Raw genomic sequence first — 25,124 nt, 5'->3', positions numbered from 1 at the left:
CTTTATGTGGACACCTCTCCTGGTCTCCTGGCTTCTCTGTGCTCTTTCTGTGGTTTTGCAGAGGTTTCCTCTGCTCTAACTGGGCAACAGACATTCCTCCGTCTTTTTCCTGTCATCCAGAAAAAAATTCTAAAGTTATGCACTGATTTCCTAGGAAGGAGGAATGGGGATAAGGAGGCAAAAGAGGTAGGAAACATCCTTTTCAGAGTTCAGTTTTATACTACTTAATCATTTCTTAAATGCACAGGCCCATTATGCTCTTAAAATTTTAAAATGAATAATGAGGAAACCCAGTTTGTTAACACAGATTATCTAATTTCAAAACCAATCCTTTTATTTTATTTCACTGTTTAATTTTATTACAAACACCGATATGCTTATAATACCTGCCAAACTTTTTTTGAATTTAATAAGATACCTGTCTCCAAGTAAACGTGATTGTAAATTAAAAAAAAAAAAAAACAGGTGTATTGTTGCAAAACAAATGATCACAAATTTATAGGCTTAAAACCATGCAAACTTATTAGCTCACAGTTCCATTTAGCAGAAGTCTGAGCACAGAATGGCTGGGTTTTCGGCCCAGGGTCTTTAGAGTCTGAAATCAAGGTACTGGCTGGGCTGCACTTCCCTTGGAGGCTCTGGGGAACAATCCCCTTCCAAGCTTCTTCAGGTTGCTGGCCCAACCACGGTCTCCACTCCCTTGCTAGGGGTTGGGTGGGAGCTCCTTTCAGTCCCTAGAGGCCACCCACATTCTTTACCTCGTGGTTCCCTCCATGTTCTAAGTCAGCAGTGAACACTTCCTCAAGTCAAACCACTCTCACCAGGAAACAGACATTTCACCAGGCCTTTTAAGGGTGATTTCCTATTTAAAGGACTGACTTGAGATCTTAATTATTCCTGAAAAGCCCCTTCACAGCTATACCTAGATTAGCATTTGATTGCCTAACTAAACGGTCTGTTAGAATCTTGGGAGCCATTGGGAAATTCTGCCTACTGCAGCAAGTAAATCAGCATTATACTGCCTTCAGGAGGAGCTGATGGTGTTTACTTGAAGTGATGGTTTGAAACTGGATGCACCCCAGAAAAGCATGTTACTAAAGTTAATCCATTTCTGAGGGTGTGAACCCATTAGAAGTAGGGTCTCTTTTGATAAGGCTTTTCAGTTTAGGTGTGACCCACCTCATTTAGGATGAGTCTTAATGCTTCTACTGGGATCCTTCATAGTAGAATGAAATTCAGACCAACAGAGAGAAAGCCACAGAAGCCAGAAGCTGAAAGCAAAAAAACCTGGAAGAGGAGGGGGAGAGAGGCCAGTAGAGGCTGCCACGTGGCAGCGTCAAGGGTCATTGAAAGCTGGTCTTCGTAAAGAATCACCTGGCAATGCCTTGATTTGGACATTTTCATGCACTCAGACTGTAAGCTAATAAATTCCCATTGTTAAAAGCCAACCCACTTTATGGTTATCTGCTTTCAGCAGCCTTTGCGAACTAAAACTACCACCATTTTGGATTTTATTTTCATCTAAAATTAAAGGGTTTTTTAGTAATACTTTCTTGATAAGATGGTCTGTGGTTCAAGCACAGTAAGTAAAATGTATGAACAACTTAAAAGAAAAGCAAAATGGAAATAGTTCTAAGCCAATTTCAATTATTTCAAAGATTCATTTTAATCATTTCCAAGCAGTCAATGTATGGTAGGCTAATGGCTTTTTGAATCTTTTTAATCAGAACAGTAAATAATAATACTACATGGAGGACTCAGGAAGTATGAATCAGTTTAATGATGTTGGAAAATTTATTTCTAGTCAACTGAAAATGAAAATATTTTTCATAATATTAGCTATTTTACCAAATTATTTAGGAAATGTGATTTAAAGAAAGAAATGTGCTTTGGCGAAGAAATAAGACTAGATTGAAGGTTGAGGTGAGGGAAAGCATTATTAGCACTTAGGAATCATACCCCTTAGCTTTTCTAATCACAGTACAGTGTTTTATGGATTGTACAAGGTACCCTTTTCTACACGTTTAATGGTTGTTCTTGTTCTTCAATTATCAATTAACATAAGAAAATGCAGCACAAGGAGTTAAGTAACATGAGTTCTCATCCTGCTGTACCTTTAAATACTTGGGTACCTTAGGAAAAGTCATTTATCTCTGGACCTCACTAGCTCCATCTGTAAAATAAAACCAGTTTAGAATTTTATAGTTGGCCATGAACCTTTGAGATTATGATCTTTAGAGTTCCACCCAGCTCTAATGTCATATTAACCTAAATAACAACTTTTAAAAGGAAAAATATTCCACCTACATATAGAAATGCTATTCTTTACTGGCTAGAAGAAGGTATTTGGTTTCCTTTTTGAAATAAGTTATTTCTCTTATCACTTTTAATTTTAGATAACTTCCTGCAGATGTTTGAGCATTTCAATAAATAAACCTTTTTAATACTGCTCCTTTCCCCATTAGCAATTCAACAGCCCATTAGGCTCTTCTTTTGATTATGTTCTCAAGTTCTTTATTTACATCATTTAAAAGAATTTCATTATCCTGCAAGATTATACACGCTTCCAATGCTTCAAGGCCTAATGTATTAAAATCAATTCAGTTTTCCTGTAATGACAGGGCTGTGTCACCTTGCTTGGCATGGTCTACCAAAAAGGAGGTAAAATTCACAATATATTATTCTGAATCTTAATATCATAATTTAATATTTCTAAACTTTTGACACAGTTTAACTGACATTTACTGAGGTTATAAAATATGATTTTGTGCCAGGCCATAAGTTTCCTAGGGGCATCTTTTTATCCTCAGCACATAGCACAGTGTTTAAAACTTAGTAGGTTTTCAAAATGAGTATAAATAATGCACAGGCCCTGCTTTCAAGGAACTTATGATGTAATGCGGAAGAAGGAAATATGTCAAATGACAAATGAAACTATTAACTCATGTCATGGGGTCTGTGGTATCCGTCCCGCCCCCGAAGATGCCCACATCCTAATCCCCAGAGCCACCAATGAACGTGCTGTTACATGGTAAAATGGAATTAAGGCTGTTAATCACCTGACTTTAAACAATTCAGCCTGGATTATCTGGGGGGACCCAATGTAATCAAATGAGCTCTCAAAGGAAGAAGCAGGAGGCAGAAGGGGCCACAGATGTGACCTGGAAAGAACCAGACCCACCTTTGCTGGTTACAAAACAGAGGAATAGGGGGCACTCTGGAATCTGGGAAGAGCAAGGAAACAGATTCTCCCCTAGAGCCTCCAGAAAGGAATGCAGTTAAGTCAACAACTTGATTTTAACCCACTGTACCCATGCCAGACTTTTGACCAACAGAACTATAAGATAAATCTGCATTTAAACGGAGTTTGCGGTAACTTGATATGGCAGCAATAGAGTAGTAACCCCAGATTGCAGAATTGTTTTCAGCTTGGGAAAGGCTTTACTACAGCGGTATTTCCTCAAGACACGAAGGGTTTGGATACAGTTAAGGAAAACCGTATTCTGTTGGTTAAATCCTTGCTAATCAGAGAGTGGTCTCCTCTGGGTAACATTGTGACCACTGGCGCTTTGCTGGAAATGTAGTATCTCAGGCTACACCCAGACCTGAACCAGAATCAGCATTTTAACAAGATCACCAGGGGCTCTGCATTCATATTCAAGTGAGAGAAGTACTAGACTATATTTATTTAAAACTATTTCAAAACGTGTAAAAATCTTGACACTTTTTGACATTCAGATTTGCTGAAAAAAATTTACACACACACAAACTCTAGGTTGTTACTTGCTACCAACTGACCAAAGAAACAAACATTTTTACTACTCATAAATAATGAAGTACTTCAAATAAATCCATTCCCCTTCCCCAAACTGCAAAGGATTTCCCTTTGAATGTCAAAATGTTATTGCCTTCAAATAAATATTAGAATTCCTGGAATAATACTCATAGAGCCATCTTGTGGGGGATAAAATAATTTCATTCACGTAATACATTTTCTTTAATTACTTTAATATAAAAGACAGCAATGTTCCATATTTTACATAATATTTTGAAAAAAAAGTTTAAAAACCCTCTAATAAGTATTTAGTGAAAATAACAAATGTACTTCGGGGTATCAATGACTACAAAATTACTAATACCAAATCACTGATGGCTTTGGCATTAACAATAATATTTGGAGAGTGGATAGAGAAAATATAAAGTAGAATATGGACATTGTAAACTACGTTTTATCCAGTCCTCTACCACCATTTTACTAGAAAATGTGAAATCTATAAGATATATTCAAGATGGTTGAAATATTCAGCTAAAGTCACACTTCAAAAATGTTAAACAGCCCTTCACTAATTATATTCCATTCATTTATAAAATTAAAACAAGCAATGACCCAATGAGTCTTTCTATGTAAAAGATTTAACCAAAGAAGAGAACTTCAACAAAGAATTAGTAACAGTGACTAGAACAAGAAAATTAGCATAATCAAGAGATATAATTATTCAACGTGATTTGGTTAGGTTAGAACAATGCAACTCAGTAAGTCAGTAACACCGTGAAGAAACGAGGTATAATCAGAGTCCTGTTGTTAATTTCTCATACAGCAATCCTATTTCAATCAACCTATAAAGTGAAAGCACTGAATCCACGTTAACATTATACATACATCTTAGTAATAATATAAGAAGAGCGCCAAACCATTATGGGTACATTTTTTTTCTTCCAAGCACATAATTAAGAAAACGTCACAAGTGTGCACTTTGGGAAGTTAGGACTGGGGTACACAGTGGCAGCGAGACAGGCACCTCCATTGTAATTTTCGGAAATAAATAAAAGCACAAACAAAACAGAAGGTAAGCAGCACCTGAAGCCTTGGACGTTTGTGACTAAATGCTGGTACCCGAATGGTTTAGCTGGTTGTTTTACTAAGAGACACAGAGGAGCTGATTTTGTACTTAATAATTTAGTTCTAGTAGAGACAAGAGCCTGTCTGGCTTAGGGTCCTGTCCTTCCTGGTGGTGAGAAACAGAGCAGTCCTTGGAACGTCCTATACTTTGGAAAGCAAACCGGATTCTGGAGCACTCGCCTTGATGAGGTTCTGCACTTCCTTGAATTTCGGGTGGTCTTTGTCAGCCACCAGCTGCAGCAGGACAGCCTCGCTCGTGGTGACTATGATCCCAGTCCGGGCGAGACGCTACAGGAAAAGGCAGACGTAAAGGCGAGTCAGAACACGACACAAGAAAGAACCCTACCTTGTAACAATAAAGGTACATGCAGGCACTGTAATTAGCACACCTACGAAAAACACACTCCCTATCTGCACCACCGATTTCGGTGGTGGTGACGTGGCTCAACACAAGCCACCATACAAACCCATTATGATAATTCTCAACATCAGCAGAATGGACTCGACATGAGTAAAAGGAAACAGGCCGTTACCGTGACTTACTTGTGCCAGGGAGAGGACAGCAAGCAAGGCTAAAACGGAGAGGTAAGAGGGAAAGGAAGGGGGTGGACCAGGATCTCATGAGTGAATATTTCAACAATTCTAATTGCTATGTCCTAAACACTACTTGCAGATGTGAGCATTGCCTCTCACTCATTCACTGACTCAACGAAGGGCCACTATTTACTTATTTATTAAACTTTTCAATTTCTATTTCTGTTATTCAGATAAAAAGATGCTTTCTTCCACATCAGACGCTCCTAGCAGTTTAAATGAGATCATATTTATGATGCCAGTGCTTTCATGCTTGGCACTTAATAGTTACTTTTTTAATGGGGAAGGAGATTACGTATAACGCTCCATTAGCTAGGTCATGGCTATAACAGCAATTGTTTACAATATTTCTACTGATTTTTATTTTATTATCCAATTTGATATGGTTTTAATTGCATCAAAATTACTGGAGGAATTAAAACAATGATTCTCAATTTTTTTTGTCTGCCCCCAAGACAGCATGCACCTCCTTCCCATAAGTAAGAGTTTCTCTGTCTAGAAATGATTAGTGATAAGAAAGAAAAAAAGAGCCTTGTGTTTAAAAATGTGCCCCCTGTTAATAACTGAACTACCAGGAACTACACCATGATAAATTTTTTAGAATTACTAAACCAGAGTATAAAATTGAAAGCTGTAAAGTTTCACTGATCAACCAAAGAATGTCCTTGCCAAATTCTTCCAACGGAATCATAATAAACAACCAAAGACAGAACTCTCAAGGGGAGAAGACAGGGGAAGGAAGAGAAAGGGGTAGAAGGAAAGAGGGAGAGAAGGTAAGAAGGGAGAGGGGGGAAGAAGCAGTGGGGAGAGAGGGGAAAGAAAAAGAGAAGAGAATTCTATAGTAGAAATTAGACACACATTCTCTGCACTAGCCTTCTTCAGGAGCTCTGGGGAAAAGCATGCAAACTGTTATCCCAAGACGTAGCTACTGTAAGAGCCAGGGAAGATGAGGTGGTTGGAAACAATTACCTGCCCACTGTTCAATCAATGGACTTCCAATGATTCAGTGTGAATCTGAATCACACACTTTCAATGTCTTCAGAAGTGCTTTGTAAACTCTAAAGTGCAAACAAAGGTCAGTTCTCAATCATTTTTCTAGTTCCTTAGTGAGCCAGGTCTGAGGAAGAAATTTAGTGAACCAGGAAGAAGCCGTCCCGAAATGCCCAGTGCTCTCCCTGGGGCTCTCCTGACCAGAGCCTGGTCAACAGTCCTCAGGGACGTCCGGCCTCGGTACACTGCGGCACTCGCCACTCAGCTCGGAACCTCCTCACAGAAATACGTTTTTGCAAAATAAAACCTACACAATATTAGTTAGTTTCAAGAATGGAATGTGGCCAATACTGTTTGAGTTTTAAAATAATATAGCCAAGAAACTGCATCAGGGGAAGGCAAGACTCAGCATATGCAGCACTTCTGAGATCAGGCTTGTTGCCTCCCCAGCCTGCAGGGTCTCTGAGAAACAGCAGAGCACATTCTCCCAGAAATACAAGGCAGATTCCTGCCCACCTCTCTGAGCTATGGGTACCTACAATGCTGGCCCCAAGTTCATTTTCTTTCTAGGTTTAAAAAGGGGCAATTAAAACCCCAGCTGTTTAATGTACACAGATGCATGTCTTAATAGATTTTCAAAGTTCTTCCCTTATCCTTGCAAAACCAGTCCAACTAGGCCAGAAAGAAAAGAAAGGTTGGTTGCTCTGACACCCAAACCAAAAAATGCAAGACCACAAAATCCTGACAGCCTCAAGGGGGGACAAAACTCAACCTATCAGATCTCCAAGCAACACTAAAAACTCCCCAGAAGTACAAGGACATCAAGTTCTAGAGAGGGTTTTATTCTATTTGATTCTGCACTTACCCTATAATTATCAGTTGAAACAAGCTATGCCTGAACACGGCAGATACTCAAAACACATCCGTTGAATAAAGCACATACCACATACATAACCCTGGCACAGATTTCAATAATGGTAGCTATAAATCCTATCAATTTAGTAATCTTAACAGGCAAAACGGCTAGTCTCAGGAATTATCTTATGTAGAATTGTGTCCCAAGGAATAGAGAGGAAAGGGAGATGGCCATGTTGCTATTTAACTTTCACAGTCACACAATAAAAGAGAAAATGACATTTCTCCCAGTTATCTAAGGCCCAACTATATCATATCCCTATCAAAGTAAGACCAAGAGTGAAACATTGAAATATGTCAATGTGTCAAGCTTCCCCATCACCATTTTTTGCCTTTTCAACCTTAAAAGTTTAACTCTAGATCCCGGTAAAAATAGTAATAAAAATAAATGTAGAGGCTAACATTTGAGTGTTTACCACTTATTTACTGCATCAAGCACTGTACTAAGTTATGACTTTTAATCCTCACAAAAGTTCTATAATGTATTTGCTATTATTATTTCCATTACACCAATGAATAATCTGATACATAGGTGTTAAATAACTTATACATTTATGGAATGCCAGAACCTGCATTCAGACGCATCCAATTACCTCACTATCAGGGCTCCTAATCGCTGGTATTACAGGCAACCTCTCAAAGAATTAGGATCACACGGTAAATAGCGAACCATGTTTTTATTGAGTGTCCTGGGAGACAGAATGGGCAACCATCAAAATTTCCTGTGATAAAAGTCATAATAAGGACAGGTCTAAGAAACGTATGTAAGGAGACATCCTTGAAATCTCTTTACAAGCAAGGAAGGTTTTTGCTTCGTTTTGTTACTTGTATTGTTTGTAGCTTTTTACTTCCTTGGAAACTCTTCAAGGTCTCAACTCAGCATCATAATAAAGCTTATCCAAAGGCATAAAGAGCTGTGTGCTGAGGTGGTGAGGACTTGACAATGAAGTGTTTAAACTCACAGTATCCGAGGAAATTTGCAAAGGCTACCAAGGATAAATAACTGGTTTAAAGATCTTTGCTGAAACTGGAACAAGCAATATTTTACCCACTATGTAACTACTGGAGAGAAACCAATAGTTCAGATGCACTTGAAAACAGATGAACAAAATAAATAAACTATTTCCACCTGTGATCCCCAAAATGTACTCCCTGCATTAGCGGTGACAGAGAAGGGGTAGCCCACCAGACCCTTATGACACCTGCTGCTGCAGGCACCCACCTGCATCTGAATCAGCCTTCCTCCACTGGCCTTGCTGACCTGTCTTTCCTGACTGTTCATTACCTTTTCTGAGCTGCTCTACTTTACCACCCGTAATGAACAATTTAAGCTAAAGAGGTGATTCATCAATTCCACAGAGAAAGCAGTTCGTAAGCCAATCTGTCCATCAAACACTGAAGGGTCTCAAAATAAATAATCTGTATTTCCCGTTCTTGATAAAATTAGATCAGAGAACTCAACAATTAAATAGAGCACTCTATTTCATATGGAGTGAATGTGCCAAAGGATTATATGGGAGTCTTCTCTTCACCAACCTTGGAACAGGGAATGCTTAAGTAAGATTGCTTTTATGTGATGATGACGAAGAACTGTTGAGTCCCTAACTCTAGAATATCCTGATTCGCTACTGCCAGAGAGCCACAAAACACTGTGAGTGGTGTCCACAGCCAGCGACACAGCTCCCATCCCCAGAAATTCAAGTCTGAGAAAACTAATTTAAGGTTGAACCAAGTTTAGGCCCAATATGTCCTAGTTTTCGGCTAGCACTTGGCTGAATTGGGCTGTTTTTAATTTGCAAATCCTGAAACAGCTAGGACTAAACCTCTCTGAATATTTTAATTTGCTATAAAACTATAGAGAAGTAACAAAAAAGGACAAAAAATGAGCTTTTGGCTTTACTACAAATCTAAGGAGTATAAAAGATATAAAACAGGATATGGTGGTGAAACCTTAAAGGTCAATCAACACACAGTCGAGTCTCGGGAAATCAACGAGTCTGACACTGACAGACCACGCTCAAATTAAGCGATAAACGTCCATTACTCTTAAGTATTCAAAAAATCTTCAAATTTATTGGAAAATTTTGACATGACATATTTTAATACAGTACAATTACCTCAAGAGCAAACATCCTGTCCATCATGCTTCTCGACGAAGTGGCATCAGCAACAATATGTACCTCGATGCCTCGGCCAACCAGCTCCAGCGCAGTTTGTTGGATGCACACATGAGTCTAGTAGGAAAGCAAAGAATCCCATGTACTAATGTGCTAAACTTAGAGCACTTCACAGATGTACCATAACACGCTAAAGCAGAAAAAGCGTCATAAGCCTAAAGGCCTTGTTTTAGAGCAAGTTTTGCATCTAATTAACAAGACGATCTTGAACATAAACCAGCATCTCTGGCATTGGTTTACTCCTTCGTAAAAGGAGGAATTGGACTACATCAATGTTTCTCATATTAGGAACTTTGAACACATTCATAAAGCTCTGTGAATTTGTTTTTAAAGATTTTCATCTGCATCATCTGGATGACCTTCATAGAGAGGACAGCTACCAACCAGTCTGGGGACCACTTGCAGCCATGTTTATGTCTGTATTTATGCCAAGTGCCTAGCACAAACAATGATTTTGCAGTACTGTATACTGAGCAAGCAGTGGGAAAACTGAGTCATTCCAAGGGACCCGTGAGTAGAGATAGACCAAACTAAAAATAACTTGTGACATATGCAAAAAAAAAAAAAAAAACCCTGTTACATCATCAGCAAATGTATTATACAGATTCCATCTTTGCAAGCGCTAACTTATAACACATGAGCAGAGAATATGGAGTAAAAACAAGCTCCAATGATAACCAGATTATACAACCAATAATGCCATACTACCAAACTTATCTTCACATGACAAAAGGGCTCTGGAGAACTATCAACTGATACCTCATTAAAAATAGCATTGGAAGACTGCTCAAATATAATACTGATTATACATGAGTTCTAATTATGATGAACAAGCAAAAAAAGTGTAAAAGCAACAGTATTTGGTATAACATATTTAAATAAACCAGATTCCTCTGCAATTATGAAGTTAGAATACAAAAATACCTAATGTATATATAAATCTGAGACTACATCTTTCTATTATTAAAACCTATTGCTACAAAATCTACCAAAAAACATAGACATTAAATTAATGTTATTTTATTTATTTATTTATTTTTTGGGCATGGGCAGGCTCCGGGAATCAAACCCAGGTCTCCAGCATGGCAGGTGAGAATTCTGCCACTGGGCCACCGTTGCACCACCCATTAATGTTATTTGATTTCATGGGTTTTATAGTTTTGTTAATAATTGTCTAAAAGCTATGATGAAATACCAAGATTCTGTTTGTAAATGTTCAAAAAATCAACACAAAGTCAATTTAAATCAACATTAGGAATCCAAAAGGATGTTTTTTTAAAAAGGTCTGTACATGACTCAAATTTAAAAAGCAATTAACTACATGATTACTAAAGTTTTCTAGCACAGAATTATAGAGTAAAACAAAAAATCACAAAACAGAAATAAAAGTAACATCTATGGTGAAAATATGTTCTGAAAGTAGTGATTAAAAATACAGGCCCTTCGATTAACCAAAAACATCCTAAAAAAAAAAATAGGAGGACTTACAATCCCTGAGTTAATTATAAAGCCACAATGGTCAAAGCAGCATGGTATTGGCACAAAGATAAACATACTGATCAATGGAACAGAGCTGAAGAGTTAGGAAGAAGACCCTCCGATCTATGGTCAATTGATTTTTGGCAAGGCCCCCAAATCCACTGATCTGGGACAAAACAGTCTCTTCAATAAATGGGGCTGGGAGAACTGGAAATCCACATCCAGAAAGGATGAAAGATGATCCCTACCTCACACCCTATACAAAAATGAACTCAAAGCAGATCAAAGAGTGAAATATAAGAGCCAGTACCACAAAACCCCCAGAAGAAAATATAGGGAAACACCTTCAAGACCTAGTGATAGGAGGTAGCTTTTTAGACCTTACACCCAAAGCACAAAATATAAATGGTAACTTCTCAAGACTGGACACTGTGTTTCAAAGGACTCTGTCAAAAAGATGATAAGGCAGCCAACTCAGTGGGAGAGAATATTTGGAAACCACATAACTGATAAAGGATTGATATCCAGTATATATAAAGAAATCCTACAACTTAACACCAAAAGGGCAAACAACCCAATCATAAAATAGGCTAAAGATCTGAATAGATTTTTCCAAAGAAGAAATAGAAATGGCTAAAAAGCACATACAAAGATGTTCATCTTGATTAGCTACCAGAAAATGCAAATCAAAACCACAAGATATTATCTCACACCTGTAAGAATGGCTGCTATTAAACAAACAGAAAGCTACAAAAGTTGAAGATGATGTGGAGAAACTGGAACACTTATTTACTACTAGTGGAAAAGCCGCTGTGGAAAATAGTTTGGCAAGTCCACAGAAAACGAAACATTGAATTGCCCTATGACCAGGCAATTCTGCTACTTGGTATAAACCTAGAAGAGCTGAAAGCAGTGATGAAGAGACATTTGCACTTGATGTTCACAGCAGCATTATTCATAATCGCCAAAAGATAGAAACAATCCATGGGTCTACCAACAGATGAGTGGACTAACAAAATGTTGTCTACACATGCAATGGAATATTATGCAGCAGTAAGAAGGAATGAGGTCCTGAAGCACATGACAAGATGGATAAGCCTTGAGAACATAATGCTGAGTGAAGTAAGCCAGACACAAAAGGACACTCATTGTATGACTTCACCAATCTGAACCATCAAGAAAATGTAAACTCAGAGTCTTAGAATATAGGGGACGTAGAGATAAACAGAAGCTAGAGAAGGGATAGCAGTTACCTAGCATGTACAGAACTGTTAATGAAGTTAAACGTAAATGTTCGAGAATGGATAGAGAATGGTAGTTCATTATTGGGATTATAAGTAATAGTACCGTACTGAAGAGGAAGATGATTTAGAGGACTTTTTAAAGTCATGTGTCTCACCAATTAACACGACACATAAGGCTTGCATGAACTATTTCAAATGAAATAAAAAATACAGGCCTGAGAATCAATCAGCCTGGATTCACACGCAGCTTTATCTCTTACCAACTGTATGATCTTGGACAAGTCATACAGAATTTCTATGCTTCAACTTTTCTCAACCATAAAATGGGGAGAAAATACTTCGATTATAGGTCTGTTATGTGGTTTTAATGAGTTAAGTGCTATACATTGTTTACCTCACAAATAATCAACATTTTATAACTAAATGGTATTCTATACACATTTCTACATTCTGGAAATATATTAAGTTTTCAATCAATAATATCACGTGTAACACATGACAAGTACTTACTTCTACTCCGAATAATACCACACTCCTGACTCCAGGAGTCTCAGCTAATGCCGCTTCTACTTCTGGTAATACCATTGAAAATTTGGTCTTTGGAAGTACCAGCTTTACACCAGTTAAATCAATTTCTTGAACAGTGCTTCCCAGACCTTTAGGGTACTGCTCTGTTACAATAACTGGAATTCCTAAAATCCGGGCTCCTTGTAACTGCAAAAATACCAAACAGGGCAACAATTAGACATCTACACATGTGAATGTACACGAATGCATATCGTACACGAGCAAACAAAAAATATACAGACATACCAATCTTTGTCCCACACTAATAATATCCCCAAAATACTTGATGGCTGGTCTGAACCTTTCTTGCATATCACAGCAGAAAAACACAGTGCTTGAAGGTGTAAGATTTCCCAGGGTGGTGAGCTGAGGAAAAAGAAAAAAAGAAAGAGTTAGCACCTGTTATACAGTGACATTTATTTTCAGCACAGGTCAATAAAGAAAGAAAAATGTTTCAACTACATGACCCAGTAAGTTAATTTCTACAACGTTTCTCTGAAAGAAATTACCTGAATTATAAGGGAAAAAAATTACCCACAAGGATGTGTTCCCTGAACTGCTTAAGAGTGAAAAATCAGAAATAAACCAAAGGCCAACAACAAAACAAAAATGGTTTCACAAATTTTAATACACTCATGTGACAAAACATTTTTCGCCAATTAAACAACATATGTACACATGTTTTCAAAGAATTTGTAACATCAAAGGAGAAAGCATAGTTCAATAATATTTCAATTCTGTAAAAATGTAAGTAAAAAAGTAGAAGCAAATAGATGGAAATCTTAACAGGTAGTAGGATTGTTGGCAATTTTTTCTTTTTACTTTATATTTTCCAAAAGTTATTTTAAAAAAATTTTAAGTTATTTAAAAAGCATATATTACTTTTAAAATCAGAAAAAATTACAGTAATAAAAAGCTTGACTTCAAAGCTGCAGAGGCTTGTTAAGTACAAAGAGTCAAATTTAAAATAATCTATGGCAGACTATGGAACATAAAAATTAAATAACAGGCAGAAACTAATCTAGAATAAATCCAGAATTATTGGCCTCATAAAGAGAAAAGAGTAAATTGTTATTCTCAAGCATTACTTTTAGAGTTCAAAACAACGAAATGCTGCCAAGCACACATTACCACTTTTAAAAGAACTGCTCTGTGCTGTGGGGAGAAAAAGACTTAAGTTTGATGAGTGCATTCTTAAAACATATTTGTCACAATCAGGAAAGTCAATGAATTGAGATGAAAATTGGATACTGGATTTCCAAACTTCCTATTAATGTGGTAGTTGGTTTACTCTAAATATTTGGGCCCAATATAAACCCACCAAATAGAAAACCATCGTCACATACAAGAACGTAAGGTCCCTGGATTCTAAAGACTGTGGCACTTTCTTTCAGCAGTCTCAAATTGCAGGAAGCTCGGTAAAGGATGTGTTCTGGTCCCGAATGAATCGATGCCACTACTCTTACTAGTCACCTCTCAACTGCCTTTTCCAATATCCTCTTTTGCTGTCCTTAAAAACACCCACAAATAATAATTGTTCATATTCCTCTGGAGGAAAAAGTTTTATTGACCAAAAATGGGAAGAGAGAAATGAGATTAAACAAAGTGTCAGTGGCTGAGAGATTTCAGAATTGAGAGGTTATTCTGGAGTTTATTCTTATGCACTATATAACTACCCCTTTTTAGTGTATGGTGCATTGGAGTGGTGGGAGGGAAGTACCTGAAACTGTTGAGCTGTGTTCCAGTAGCCTTGATTCTTGAAGACAATTGTATAAAGATAGAAATTGTACAATGTGACTGTGGAAAGTGGGAACACCTTGTGTCTCAAGCTTTTATCCCAGGAATGAACAGACGAGTAAGAAAATATGGATAAAAAATTAATAGATAATACGGGGGACAAAGGGTAAAATAAATTGGGTAGATGGAAACACTAGTGGTCAATGAGAGGGGTAACAGGTATGGCATGTATGAGTTTTTCTTTTTTTCTTTTATTTTTCTGGAGTGATGCAAATGTTCTAAAAAAATGATCATGGTGATGAATGAATAAACTACTAGGTGATAATACTGTGAGCCACTGATTGCACACCATGGATGGAATGTATGTGTGTGAAGATTTCTCAATAAAATATATATATATATAAAATACTTGGTGGTGGCTCTGCTACCTGCCTGAACCTGTTCTCTGGATGTTAAGCAAGATGGCGTACGCTCAAGGCACAGCTACATGACTCAACCGAACAACTGAAAGAAATGTTCTCTTTATAATGATAAGACTGTTCTAACAGGCTCGCATTTCGTTTTTTCTATGTCCTGTTCCAAAGGACCCTGACAAGCACGTTTAATGTCCCTCTGGTACAGAATCTATAGACACATACCGATGAACCATGGGGAAGCCAACACCAAGTTCATGGAAGAATGTAAGAGCCATCTGTAATCATCTCTGGCTGTTTCCTTACCTAATGCTTTAATGCAAGTATTATGCCTGTTAGTCATTTTCAAAAGCAGTAAGCATGATGCCTATACACGAGGATTGCTAGGAAAACCAACTCAGGAATAAAACTCATTTATTCAAGGAGACATAAAATTCAGTACCTTTGTATCTCTGGGGTATTATCCTCAGAACTAATCACCATTTATGGCTATGTATTTTAAATTCTTACTAGACATTAAAGCTGACACAAAAGACTCAAATATCTATATTTTATCAATTTGAAGCACTTTTTAATTAAAAGTACAACCATAAAAAGATGTTACCACCATTTGTAAAAAATACTCTATACCAGAGCTGATGGTGGAGTGTATATAGGAATCCTATATTTTATGCATCATTGTTCTTTAAACTCACAACTTCTCTAATAAAAATAAAAAGAATTTAAAAACAAACAAAACACAAAGCTGAAAAGCAAAACAATATATGCAAAAAAAATTTTTTTGAAGCACTGGTTCTTAGTTGCCCATAATATGTTTAGAGCACACTGTTTTAAAGCATTTTGCCTACGACTGGCCTGTCTGAAATTATAGTAATGCAACTCAGCCAATCTCATTGTTCACAACAGGTGAAAGCCAGGCCCTGCACACTTGGGGAAGTGTGTCAGAAGCCATGAACTGATATGCTTATGGTTCGTACCTGCTTACAGCTCTAGCGCACAGAGCTTATCTTGGACTCTATTGACTGATTATGTTTCTAGCAAGTTGGGTTGGCTAAATCCACAGAACGTTATGGCCAGCAAATCAGAAAGCAAACAGCTAGAGGCAGGCAAACTAACAACAGCACAAGAAATGAGAGCTGGCAGAGAAAATATTCAAAATACAATAAAAGGTGGACCAAAACTCAACTCTACCGTCTAGGCCTCTAGTGAAGGTTAAGAAGCCATGTACAACTTAAAGATTGGGAGAATATCACCAGTCTAGCACTCTCATTAACAAAATGTTAAATTATATCACATTTCAGATGGACTATGATATAAAATAGTCAAAATATGTTTAAGTTGGGATATTTAAAGGAGTAAGTCCTTATCTACCCAGAAATCTTGAATATTGAGAAAAATGTGGTGTCTCCTGGGGCTCCTGCATGTCAGCTGTTAGGTATCCTGCATTTATATACTTTCAACAAATAAAGAAGGAAACCACAGATAACACAGTGGAAAGCAGAGATGCCTGGTGACAGCCTAGTTAGTTAAAAATTCCCCATCTTAAATACATACTCTCCCCTGCTGACTAAAAGCCGAGGAGCATAGAAAGGGGGCGGGTGGGAACAAGCACCTTTGCAGTAGAGAAACCTGACCAACACACGGCAGCCAGGTTACCGACAACGACGATGACACATTGACAGCATGTACCCAACAGGATGAGACGACAATGACCTCCACCCACTTCCTCTCAAAATCCCATAACCCCAGTCTAACTAGGAGAAAAACATCAGACTAACCAAAACTGAGGATTCCTCTACCAAAATGACTGGTATGCCTCAAAACTGCCAAGGTCATCAAAATCAAAGAAGGACTCTGACATGGTCAGAGCCCAGACTAATGCAAAGGTATGGGATTCTTGAGTGGACTCTGGAACAGAAAAAGGGAATTTGGGAACGACGAGTGAAATCCAAATAAAGCGTGCAGTTTAACAGTGATGTACCATAGTAATAGCAAGGATTCCACAGATGTGACAAATGTAACATAGAAATGTATGATGTTAACAACACCGGAAAATAAATAAGGAGTATCTTTGCGACTCTGCTGTAAATCTAAAACTATTCTAAATTTTAAAAGTTTATTTAAGTTAAAAAAACAAAATGGCTTCCCAATGGTATCATGGTGGTTAAGACAGAAAAGAGTACCTTTTAAACAACTCCATTCCCCAAAACAGAAAGCTTTTTGGATACCAAAAACAAACCAAAAAACTCTAACCATGTCCAACCACTCCCCTCCCTGAAGTCACACGAATTCCAATATGCTCTTGGTAAAACTATATAGTAATAAGACAAAGGTGGCTCAGTGGCAGAGTTCTTGCCTGCCAAGAAAGAGACTGGGTTTGGTTCCCAGTGCCTGCCCATGCAAAAAAAAAAAAAAAATTATATAGTAACACTATCATTCAGAGGCTTTTTACTTTGAGTCCTTAAGTTCTCTTATAACAAAATTTTGTGGATAACTAAAAACATTGCCAATAGTCAAGCATGTTTCAATTGCAAGATATCCAATCCTTTCACAGTAAGTTAAATGTGAACTTGCTCAAATACCATCACAAGTAAAATTGCAATTACAGACCACAGCATATTTACAAGGCATGAAGAAATCTCATAAATACATGTGTATGCATATACCAATATATTGATGTACATTCCCACATATGCATACACACAAAAACAGTATATAAATCAAATACACATTTGTAAATCTAAAAAATAGATCACAGCCCAACGGCTTCCTCAATGAGGAATTCAAAAGGCCAAATTCATGTATAAATTTTTTGTCTGTTTTCTTATGAATTACCATAGCTGGGATTTGACCTCAGGTTTCATACTCAAGACTTGACCTCAGGTTTCATACTCAAGACTTGTTTTCACCCCAAGCTCCATTATTAGCATTATCAGTTCAGTACTTATCTCCTCCCTTGCCATTACGTGTGCTCTCTGAATGCTGGAGCTGCAGGGACCCTGCTCCACCTTGCCTGATCCCTCTTGGTCACGCAGGACAGGCCATTTGGGCTAGCTGGCTGTGCACTGGTAATATTCCACCCCATAAAAGCAATGCATGGTGAGTAATCTGTGTATCTTTAGTGATGATGAAGAGTTTGGAATTGTAAATCTGATTTGCTTTCAAACTTCCAGTAGTTCCAAAACAGACATAATCTGCTGGGAACACAGACTGGAAGGGAATCTGGTATATCAATGCTTTATTCTGAAATGTTTCCAAGAAAATCTGATTAGCACAGCTATAGGAAGCCTCGCTCCAGCACCGGCTCACACAAAACCAAGCACTGTGATGTAAGGATCCCTACAGAGCACAGCTTGGGGGACGTTAGAATCTAAGTCCCAAACTCAATTTCAGTATTTCCAATGAGATGAACTTGGGTAAATCATTTTACATCTCCAAACTACTGTTTCCTCATCTGTAAAAGAGCAAGGAAAAAAGTATCAACCTCACAGTATTAATTCAAGGAATAAACAAGCTACACAGATATCTAACAATAACTGTATTAAGCTATTGTTACCGGACAAAGGCCGTGGATTCTTCTGCCCGAGAAAAAGTTTATTACTACATGTGTTAGCAGTAGAGCACACAGCCTAACAGCCCAAAATCTGTCTCCCCGAGTTTAGGGGGTTCAAAGTTTTTAAGGATTTTAGCAAGGGGAGATGAGGTCATTTGGGACAGCTAAGTTTAAAGCAGAAAAGGAGACAAGTGTTATCATTATTATTTCAACAGGAGAGCAGCAGTTGAAAGGAGGGGAGACAGAGCCATCCCTGCAGTAGTAAAGGTGCAAACCAAAAGGAAGAAGGAGTCAATGGCCGACCTCATTAGCATCAGGCCTTTGCTTTACAAGAGAATGACCAGCTCTTACTGTCACAAAGGCACAGGATAAGGGCTTTTCAGTTATTTCAGATATCAAGGCAGCTGGACCACAATTCAGAGATCTCAGGTATTTCCCTGTCTACTCCAGCATTTCAGAAAGCAAAAAGAGGAATTTTTACATAACGATTTACTAATGAAAACCATCCCTTAAATCCTGATTTCTCATTTCCACTATGGTGATATTTGTCATACGTGAAATATTACACACTCATTACACATGAAAGCTGAACACATATTTAAAAACGTACTCTCTAATATGGATAAAATACCATCTACTAAGAAGACCCCTTAAGAAATGTTTATATAGAGAAATACTAACATTACCTAACTTGCTATGTTAATCCAGTCTGAAGAATTTAAAAATGATTCATAAAGTAGATTTCCAGATGTCACCAAAAGACTTAGCATTACATGATTTGTTCCTGGCAAAAACAAATTTGGGGCTTTTTAATTTAGGCTACAAGCGTATTTATTCCGTTCTTATTTTCCCAACATACGCACCTCCTGTCATCTGACTTGGATGTCACCAGCATAGTCCAACTCTACCTTACCAGTTAAAGTATGGTTCTCTAACTCCCCAAAGGTCAGATGTCTCCATCCACCTCAGGGCTGAGGGCGGAGCGATCTCTTAAGACTGTACCTCAGACTGGGGCAAAAGTGCATGTGGATAGAGGCCAGGAGCACAGGGACATCTGAATTCACGTAAGGAAGTAATTAGAATTCCCTTTGGTTAAAGAAATGAAAGAAAAAAATTTCCAAATGCAGATCACATCTCTCACTCTCAAACACAGCTTTTAATTTTGTTTGTTTTTTTTTACAGGTAGCCTCTATTGTTTTCACAAGGGGAGAAAAGCATATAATACTTTGGGCAATAATCATCTGGAATGGTAAATTAAAAGTGGCATGGACACCCATCAAACCCATGAAGAGGAAACGATACCACAAAGGCAGGAGGGCTCTGTCTCCTCCCAGTGCCCCAGGCTCTGCCCCTCCCCTAAGACAGACCCCTGAGGGATCTATCAAGTCGTCCTACCAGGCCCTTGCAGTAAAGGTCCCACAATAAAAAAATCACCAACTTCAAACTAGCAGGCCAAAGGAAGAACAGATTCCTTCCTCTTTCTGTCCAATTCCTAATTCCTTCCTTCCCACCAGGGATTCTATGGTCTCTCCTAGCTATAAGAGATCCATGTCTCTATTAAATTAAATACATAAATAAACCTCCCAGAAAAAGGAAGGCTGGAGTTGACTCTTTCTCCAGTTGGCCACCTTAGGAAAAGGTGAAAATAACCCACCCAGGGAAGCCTCCATCTCCTGTCCACAAGCAGCTGCCAAAGACTTTCCTCCTCTATACAGAAGTAAAATTCCCCCACTGACATCCTTCTCACTGTAATTCCCCCACTGACAACCTTCTCACTGTGTGCATTTCCTTCTTCTCTTCTACTTGGACTCTGCCTTCCCTGTGAAAGGCTGGAAAACACACCAGATATCAAATTTACATTGGTTTCCTATTAAATGTTTCCATTAGTTACTTAGGAAATCTTTTAAAAATTAAAACTTGTAAGCCATAAAGAATGACTTAATTCCCAACAGATATAATTCTCTCATTTACATTCCTTCCCCTGTGTCTCAAAATTCATCAGACTTCAAGCATTCTGATCAAGCAGCAGACACATAAACCATGTATGAAACACGACCTCGGTCTTCAGCCACCTGAGCTGGCAGGAGACATTCAATCACTTTGACAGAATATTTAGCAGAAGACACTGAGAAGTTACCACGCCCTAATCACTGACAATGGGACTTAAAGATCCTTCCCCACCATACCACTAACCGCCCACAGGTGCAGACAGCGTGGCACAGCAGCCACTGTGTCTTACAAGGTCCCTAGAAATAGCAGTCAAACAAGCATTAAAGCAAACAGCCCCCAATGCATGTTAAGAATAAAGTCCATATGTATTTATGGACTGGCTGCAGGCTCCAGACCTGTCTGGACAGACAATCTATGCAGCAGATTACTGTGGTCAAATCTGCACTCTTTTCCTGCCTCACCGTTGGGCCGTCAAGTCTTCCTAAGAGACAATTATTTATTCCGAAGAACAATGAACAGAATCAAGATAAATGACGCTACAAGCACAATTTTGTGACTTGTTTTCCATACTGCCTGATATTCTCATAAAGCAGAAAAAGAAAACATAAATGCTATGGTCTGCTGGGAGGACCTCCAAATGTTTTGCTAGCTGTACCTACATGGCCCTATAACCTTGGGCAATCTCCTAATCACTCTACCTCTATGCTCTTCTCTTCTGCAAAATGACAAAGTTATAATTAGATTATTAGATGAAAAAAATTGGGTTTTATACATGTCAGCATTCACCGTGCCACGCAGCTGCCATTCAAGAGGTGGTGGAATGAACGCCATGGTCTCTTCTGGCTATAAACTGTCCGCGTCTCTAGCTGGGCTTCCCAAAAACATAGCGGCTTGTTAAGAAATACCTTTCCCTTCTTAATCTTATTTGAATCAGACCAGGCCTGACTCCACACTGTTACTGGACAAAGGTGGTGGATTCTTGTCCGATGCACTCAATGCCCAATTCCTGAGAGACCAGGGTTTCAGAGAGAGACGTTTACTGCTAGGCACAAAGCAGATCAGATGCCCGATTGCCCAGAACTCTCTCTCTGTTAACAGCAGTCATTCTGAAAATTTTATAGCATCAAAAGACAGGCAGGTTTTAGGATAATGAGCACAATGGTTCTAGATGCTATAATTAGAGGTGATCTGATTATCGAGCATGTGCAAACTGAGTACATGCTTAGGCACAGAACATGCCTTATAGGTTAAAAGTCTAAGCTACTGCGCATGTCAGTGGGCTCACCTGGTGAGATCCAGTCTTAGTTATGAGGGTAACTTTGGGCCTGGGGCAGGTTAGTTCTGGGCTGACCTAAGACCTTTCGCTAATAAACATTAGGGACTGCCTTTAGTGATCACAAGACTCTGAAGTTGAAAAACATGATAACTGGGTACAAATGAAGGTTAGTCACAAGATTTTTACAATCACAGAGGCAGAAGCTAAAGGCCACACAGTCATTATCAGAGATCAAGGCAGCTAGGTCACAATTCAAAGATGTCAGGTATTTCCCTGTCTACTCCAACATACCCCAGAAAGCAAAAAGAAATATCTATATAATGATTCAGTACTCATAATCATCTTTTAAATCCTAACTTCTCAGTTACAATGTTATTTCTAAGCTGGGTGAGGAATTTGGCTGAAAAAAGTCAAAGTATTAATGATTACCAAAATGAGACAATATAAAAGGAAAATATTTTTAAATACCCTGAACTATATAAAGTGTTATACAAATACCTAGAATATTTACTGGGAAAACAATTACAGTTTTGGAAGGATGGAAGAGATTAATGCTACTACTATTTAACTATTATTGTTTTAAATACCACTACAAAAATTAACTATACATTGTTTCCGATACCAAGCAAAATATTTCAAAAGCAACAAGTGACCTGAACTATATAATGCCTTTTTTGAAAATGTACAAGATATTTTAGACCTATGTTTACATTATTGACTTCCACAATGTTCAACTAAAGAGTTATTGGACCAAGGCCTACAACCTACTGCCTTAAAATGAAAATTTCAAAAGAAAAATTCTATCTTTAAAAAAAAAAAAAACACCTGCCCCAGCAGCAGGGGTAGATGCAAATCTGGAACACAGCTCGCAGCCTCCCTTTCAACCATAACAGGAAATGCTTCAAAGTCCAAATCTTAAGGAGAGCTTGCCACCTCTTTTTAAGTGGATTAGTCAAAGATGCATCCAACTCTTTGGGCATTTGGGGACAATCTACATAGACTGACAAAGGCAGGCTGCAGAGGTGTCGGCCCTAAAAATTATTGAGGACAAATAATGGAGAGAGGTGAGCACTAAAAACCGCAATTCTCCATGTGGACAGCAGGACAAATTCTGGGGTGTCAGAGGTCATTCTACCTCCCCTTAGGCTTCCCAGGGTGACCGGCAAACAGCACTGCTTTTGTCCTCTGAGCACAGGAACTTCATCCAGGTTAGCTGGATGCTTCTGGCCTGGATGCTGGGTGATAGGAGAGACAAACAATTCTGCAGTATATATCTGAACAAAAACAAACAAACAAACAAAAAAACTAGGAAATAATCCTCAGAAACCTGACACTTGGATGTTAAAATCCCTTCCGACCCTGAACCCCACATTTTCTTCCGGAGAAACGGCTCATCAGTTGCTCTGGTAAAGAAATAGAAAAATCGTTGCTGGTGTCGTACCCAAATTATACCTTATGTTATTTCCTCTCAAAAATATAAATACCCCAGGGATTCCTCGCAGCGCAACAGGACAGAGGGAGCTAGAGCCCAGCCTTCAAGTAAAATAAAACCATTAACTAATCCTCAGGCGTAACTACTTTCTCGGCCAGTATGATACCAGGAAATCATGCTTAAGTTCGGTTTCACAGTCCTGGAGTCAATGACTTTTTCAATGAAGGCTACACAAGTAATCAACAGATTCGGCAAATTATTTCACTGGCGGTTGGGGAAGGATCGAGCCCAAGGACCTGAGAACCTGGGAGGCCAAGAAAAGGGTCCGACTTGGAAAAGTTTGTGCTTTCACAAGGGGTTAATAACTCCGGGAAACAGACCCCAAGGTCAACACTCCTCACCCTCTTTCTGCCTCATCTGCCAGCATCTACCACCCCTGCACACAAAGGGGCGGCGGGAGGCTCGAGACCTCAGTCGGGGGGTGACCGCGGGCGCCGCGGCCAGCAGGGAGGTCCACGCCCCGGCGTCGGCGGGGCTCCGCGGGGGACCGTCACCCTCCGGCAGCCGCCTTCCCGGGCCAGCCCCGAGGCTGGGAGAGCCCAGAGCCGCGCGCTCTTTCAGCCCCGGCGAGGCGCGCCCGGGGCACCTGAGGAGCGCGGCGGAGGCGGGGACGCCCGGGGACTCGGAGGAGCAGCGGGGCGCCCGGCCCCGGCGCGGGACCCACCTGGATCTGCAGCGGCACGAGGCGCACCTTGCAGCGCTCGCTCACCGCGAAGCCCTTGGGCAGGTCCACGTACTGGCCCCATTCCTCCGCGAAGAGTTGCACGACGAATTTGCGGTGCATGTCGATCTGGTCGCCGTAGAGACTCAGGAACTTCTGGATGAGCAGCTCGTAGCCCGCGCCGTGAGGCACCGACGAGGGCCGCGCGAAAACTGAAAAGCAGAAGAGGACCGGGACCGAGCCCGACGACGCCCCCGCGCCCACGCCGCCGCTGTTGGGGAGCGCCGGCACCGAGGGCTCCGCCGCCGCCATGTTCCCCCGAGCGTCTGCGAGCTCCGAAGCCGCCGAGGCGCGCACCCTCGGCCGCCCGCCGCGGCCCCGCCTCCCCGCCCGCCCTACGGCCCGCCGCCGGCTCCGGAAGGCGGGGAGGCGGGTCCTCGAGGCCCGGGCGCGCGCGCCTCACTCCCGCCCCCGCAGAGGCAGGGCCGCGGCGGACTGGCGGGCGGGGAAGCTGCGGTGGGGGTGCGCGCGGGGAGGCCTTGGTGAGGGAGCGCGCGCGGGGGCGCGGGTGAAGGAGCGCGCGGGGAGGCCTCGGTGAGGGAGCGCGCGCGGGGCCGCGGTTAGGAGCGCGCGGGGAGGCCTCGGTGAGGGAGCGCGCGCGGGGGCCGCGGGTGAAGGAGCGCGCGGGGAGGCCTTGGTGAGGGAGAGCGCGCGGGGGGCGCGGGTGAAGGAGCGCGCGGGAAGGCCTTGGTGAGGGAGCGCGCGCGGGGGCCGCGGGTGAAGGAGCGCGCGGGGAGGCCTTGGTGAGGGAGCGCGCGCGGGGGGCGCGGGTGAAGGAGCGCGCGGGGAGGCCTTGGTGAGGGAGCGCGCGCGGGGCCGCGGTTAGGAGCGCGCGCGGGGGGCGCGGTTAGGAGCGCGCGGGGAGGCCTTGGTGAGGGAGCGCGCGCGCGGACCGCGGTTAGGAGCGCGCGGGGAGGCCCGTGTACGCGCGCGAGTGCCGGCGCCCGCCGCCGCGGACCACCCCCTCTAACCGCCGCCACCGCCTTGGCGCCCCTAAGGGTTTAGGGGGTCATGCGGCCGCCGAGGTGCTCCCGCTTTTGGGGCCCGGGTGCTCCAGACCACTGAGCGGTTTGTGGGGTGCTCACCCTCCCTCCCACACCCGTCCCCGCCGCCCGC

The 25,124-nt window shown here is 40.7% G+C and overlaps 1 protein-coding gene across 1 annotated transcript; it reads right to left on the bottom strand.

Moving 5' to 3' along the window:
- On the bottom strand, nucleotides 1-24,275 carry ISOC1 (isochorismatase domain containing 1). The gene is made up of 5 exons (XM_077138324.1): nucleotides 23,952-24,275; nucleotides 13,113-13,232; nucleotides 12,810-13,013; nucleotides 9,517-9,633; nucleotides 1-5,188 (listed from the first exon to the last, which is right to left on the bottom strand). The coding sequence occupies exons 1-5, from the start codon at nucleotides 24,258-24,260 to the stop codon at nucleotides 5,042-5,044; spliced, it is 897 nt and encodes a 298-aa protein (XP_076994439.1). The 5' UTR covers nucleotides 24,261-24,275; the 3' UTR covers nucleotides 1-5,041.
- Nucleotides 24,276-25,124: the final 849 nt, after the last annotated feature.

The sequence above is a fragment of the Tamandua tetradactyla genome, chromosome 20 (genome assembly GCF_023851605.1).
Source record: "Tamandua tetradactyla isolate mTamTet1 chromosome 20, mTamTet1.pri, whole genome shotgun sequence".
Lineage (NCBI taxonomy): Eukaryota > Metazoa > Chordata > Mammalia > Pilosa > Myrmecophagidae > Tamandua > Tamandua tetradactyla.
This window is presented reverse-complemented; position numbering and strand designations above follow the sequence as displayed.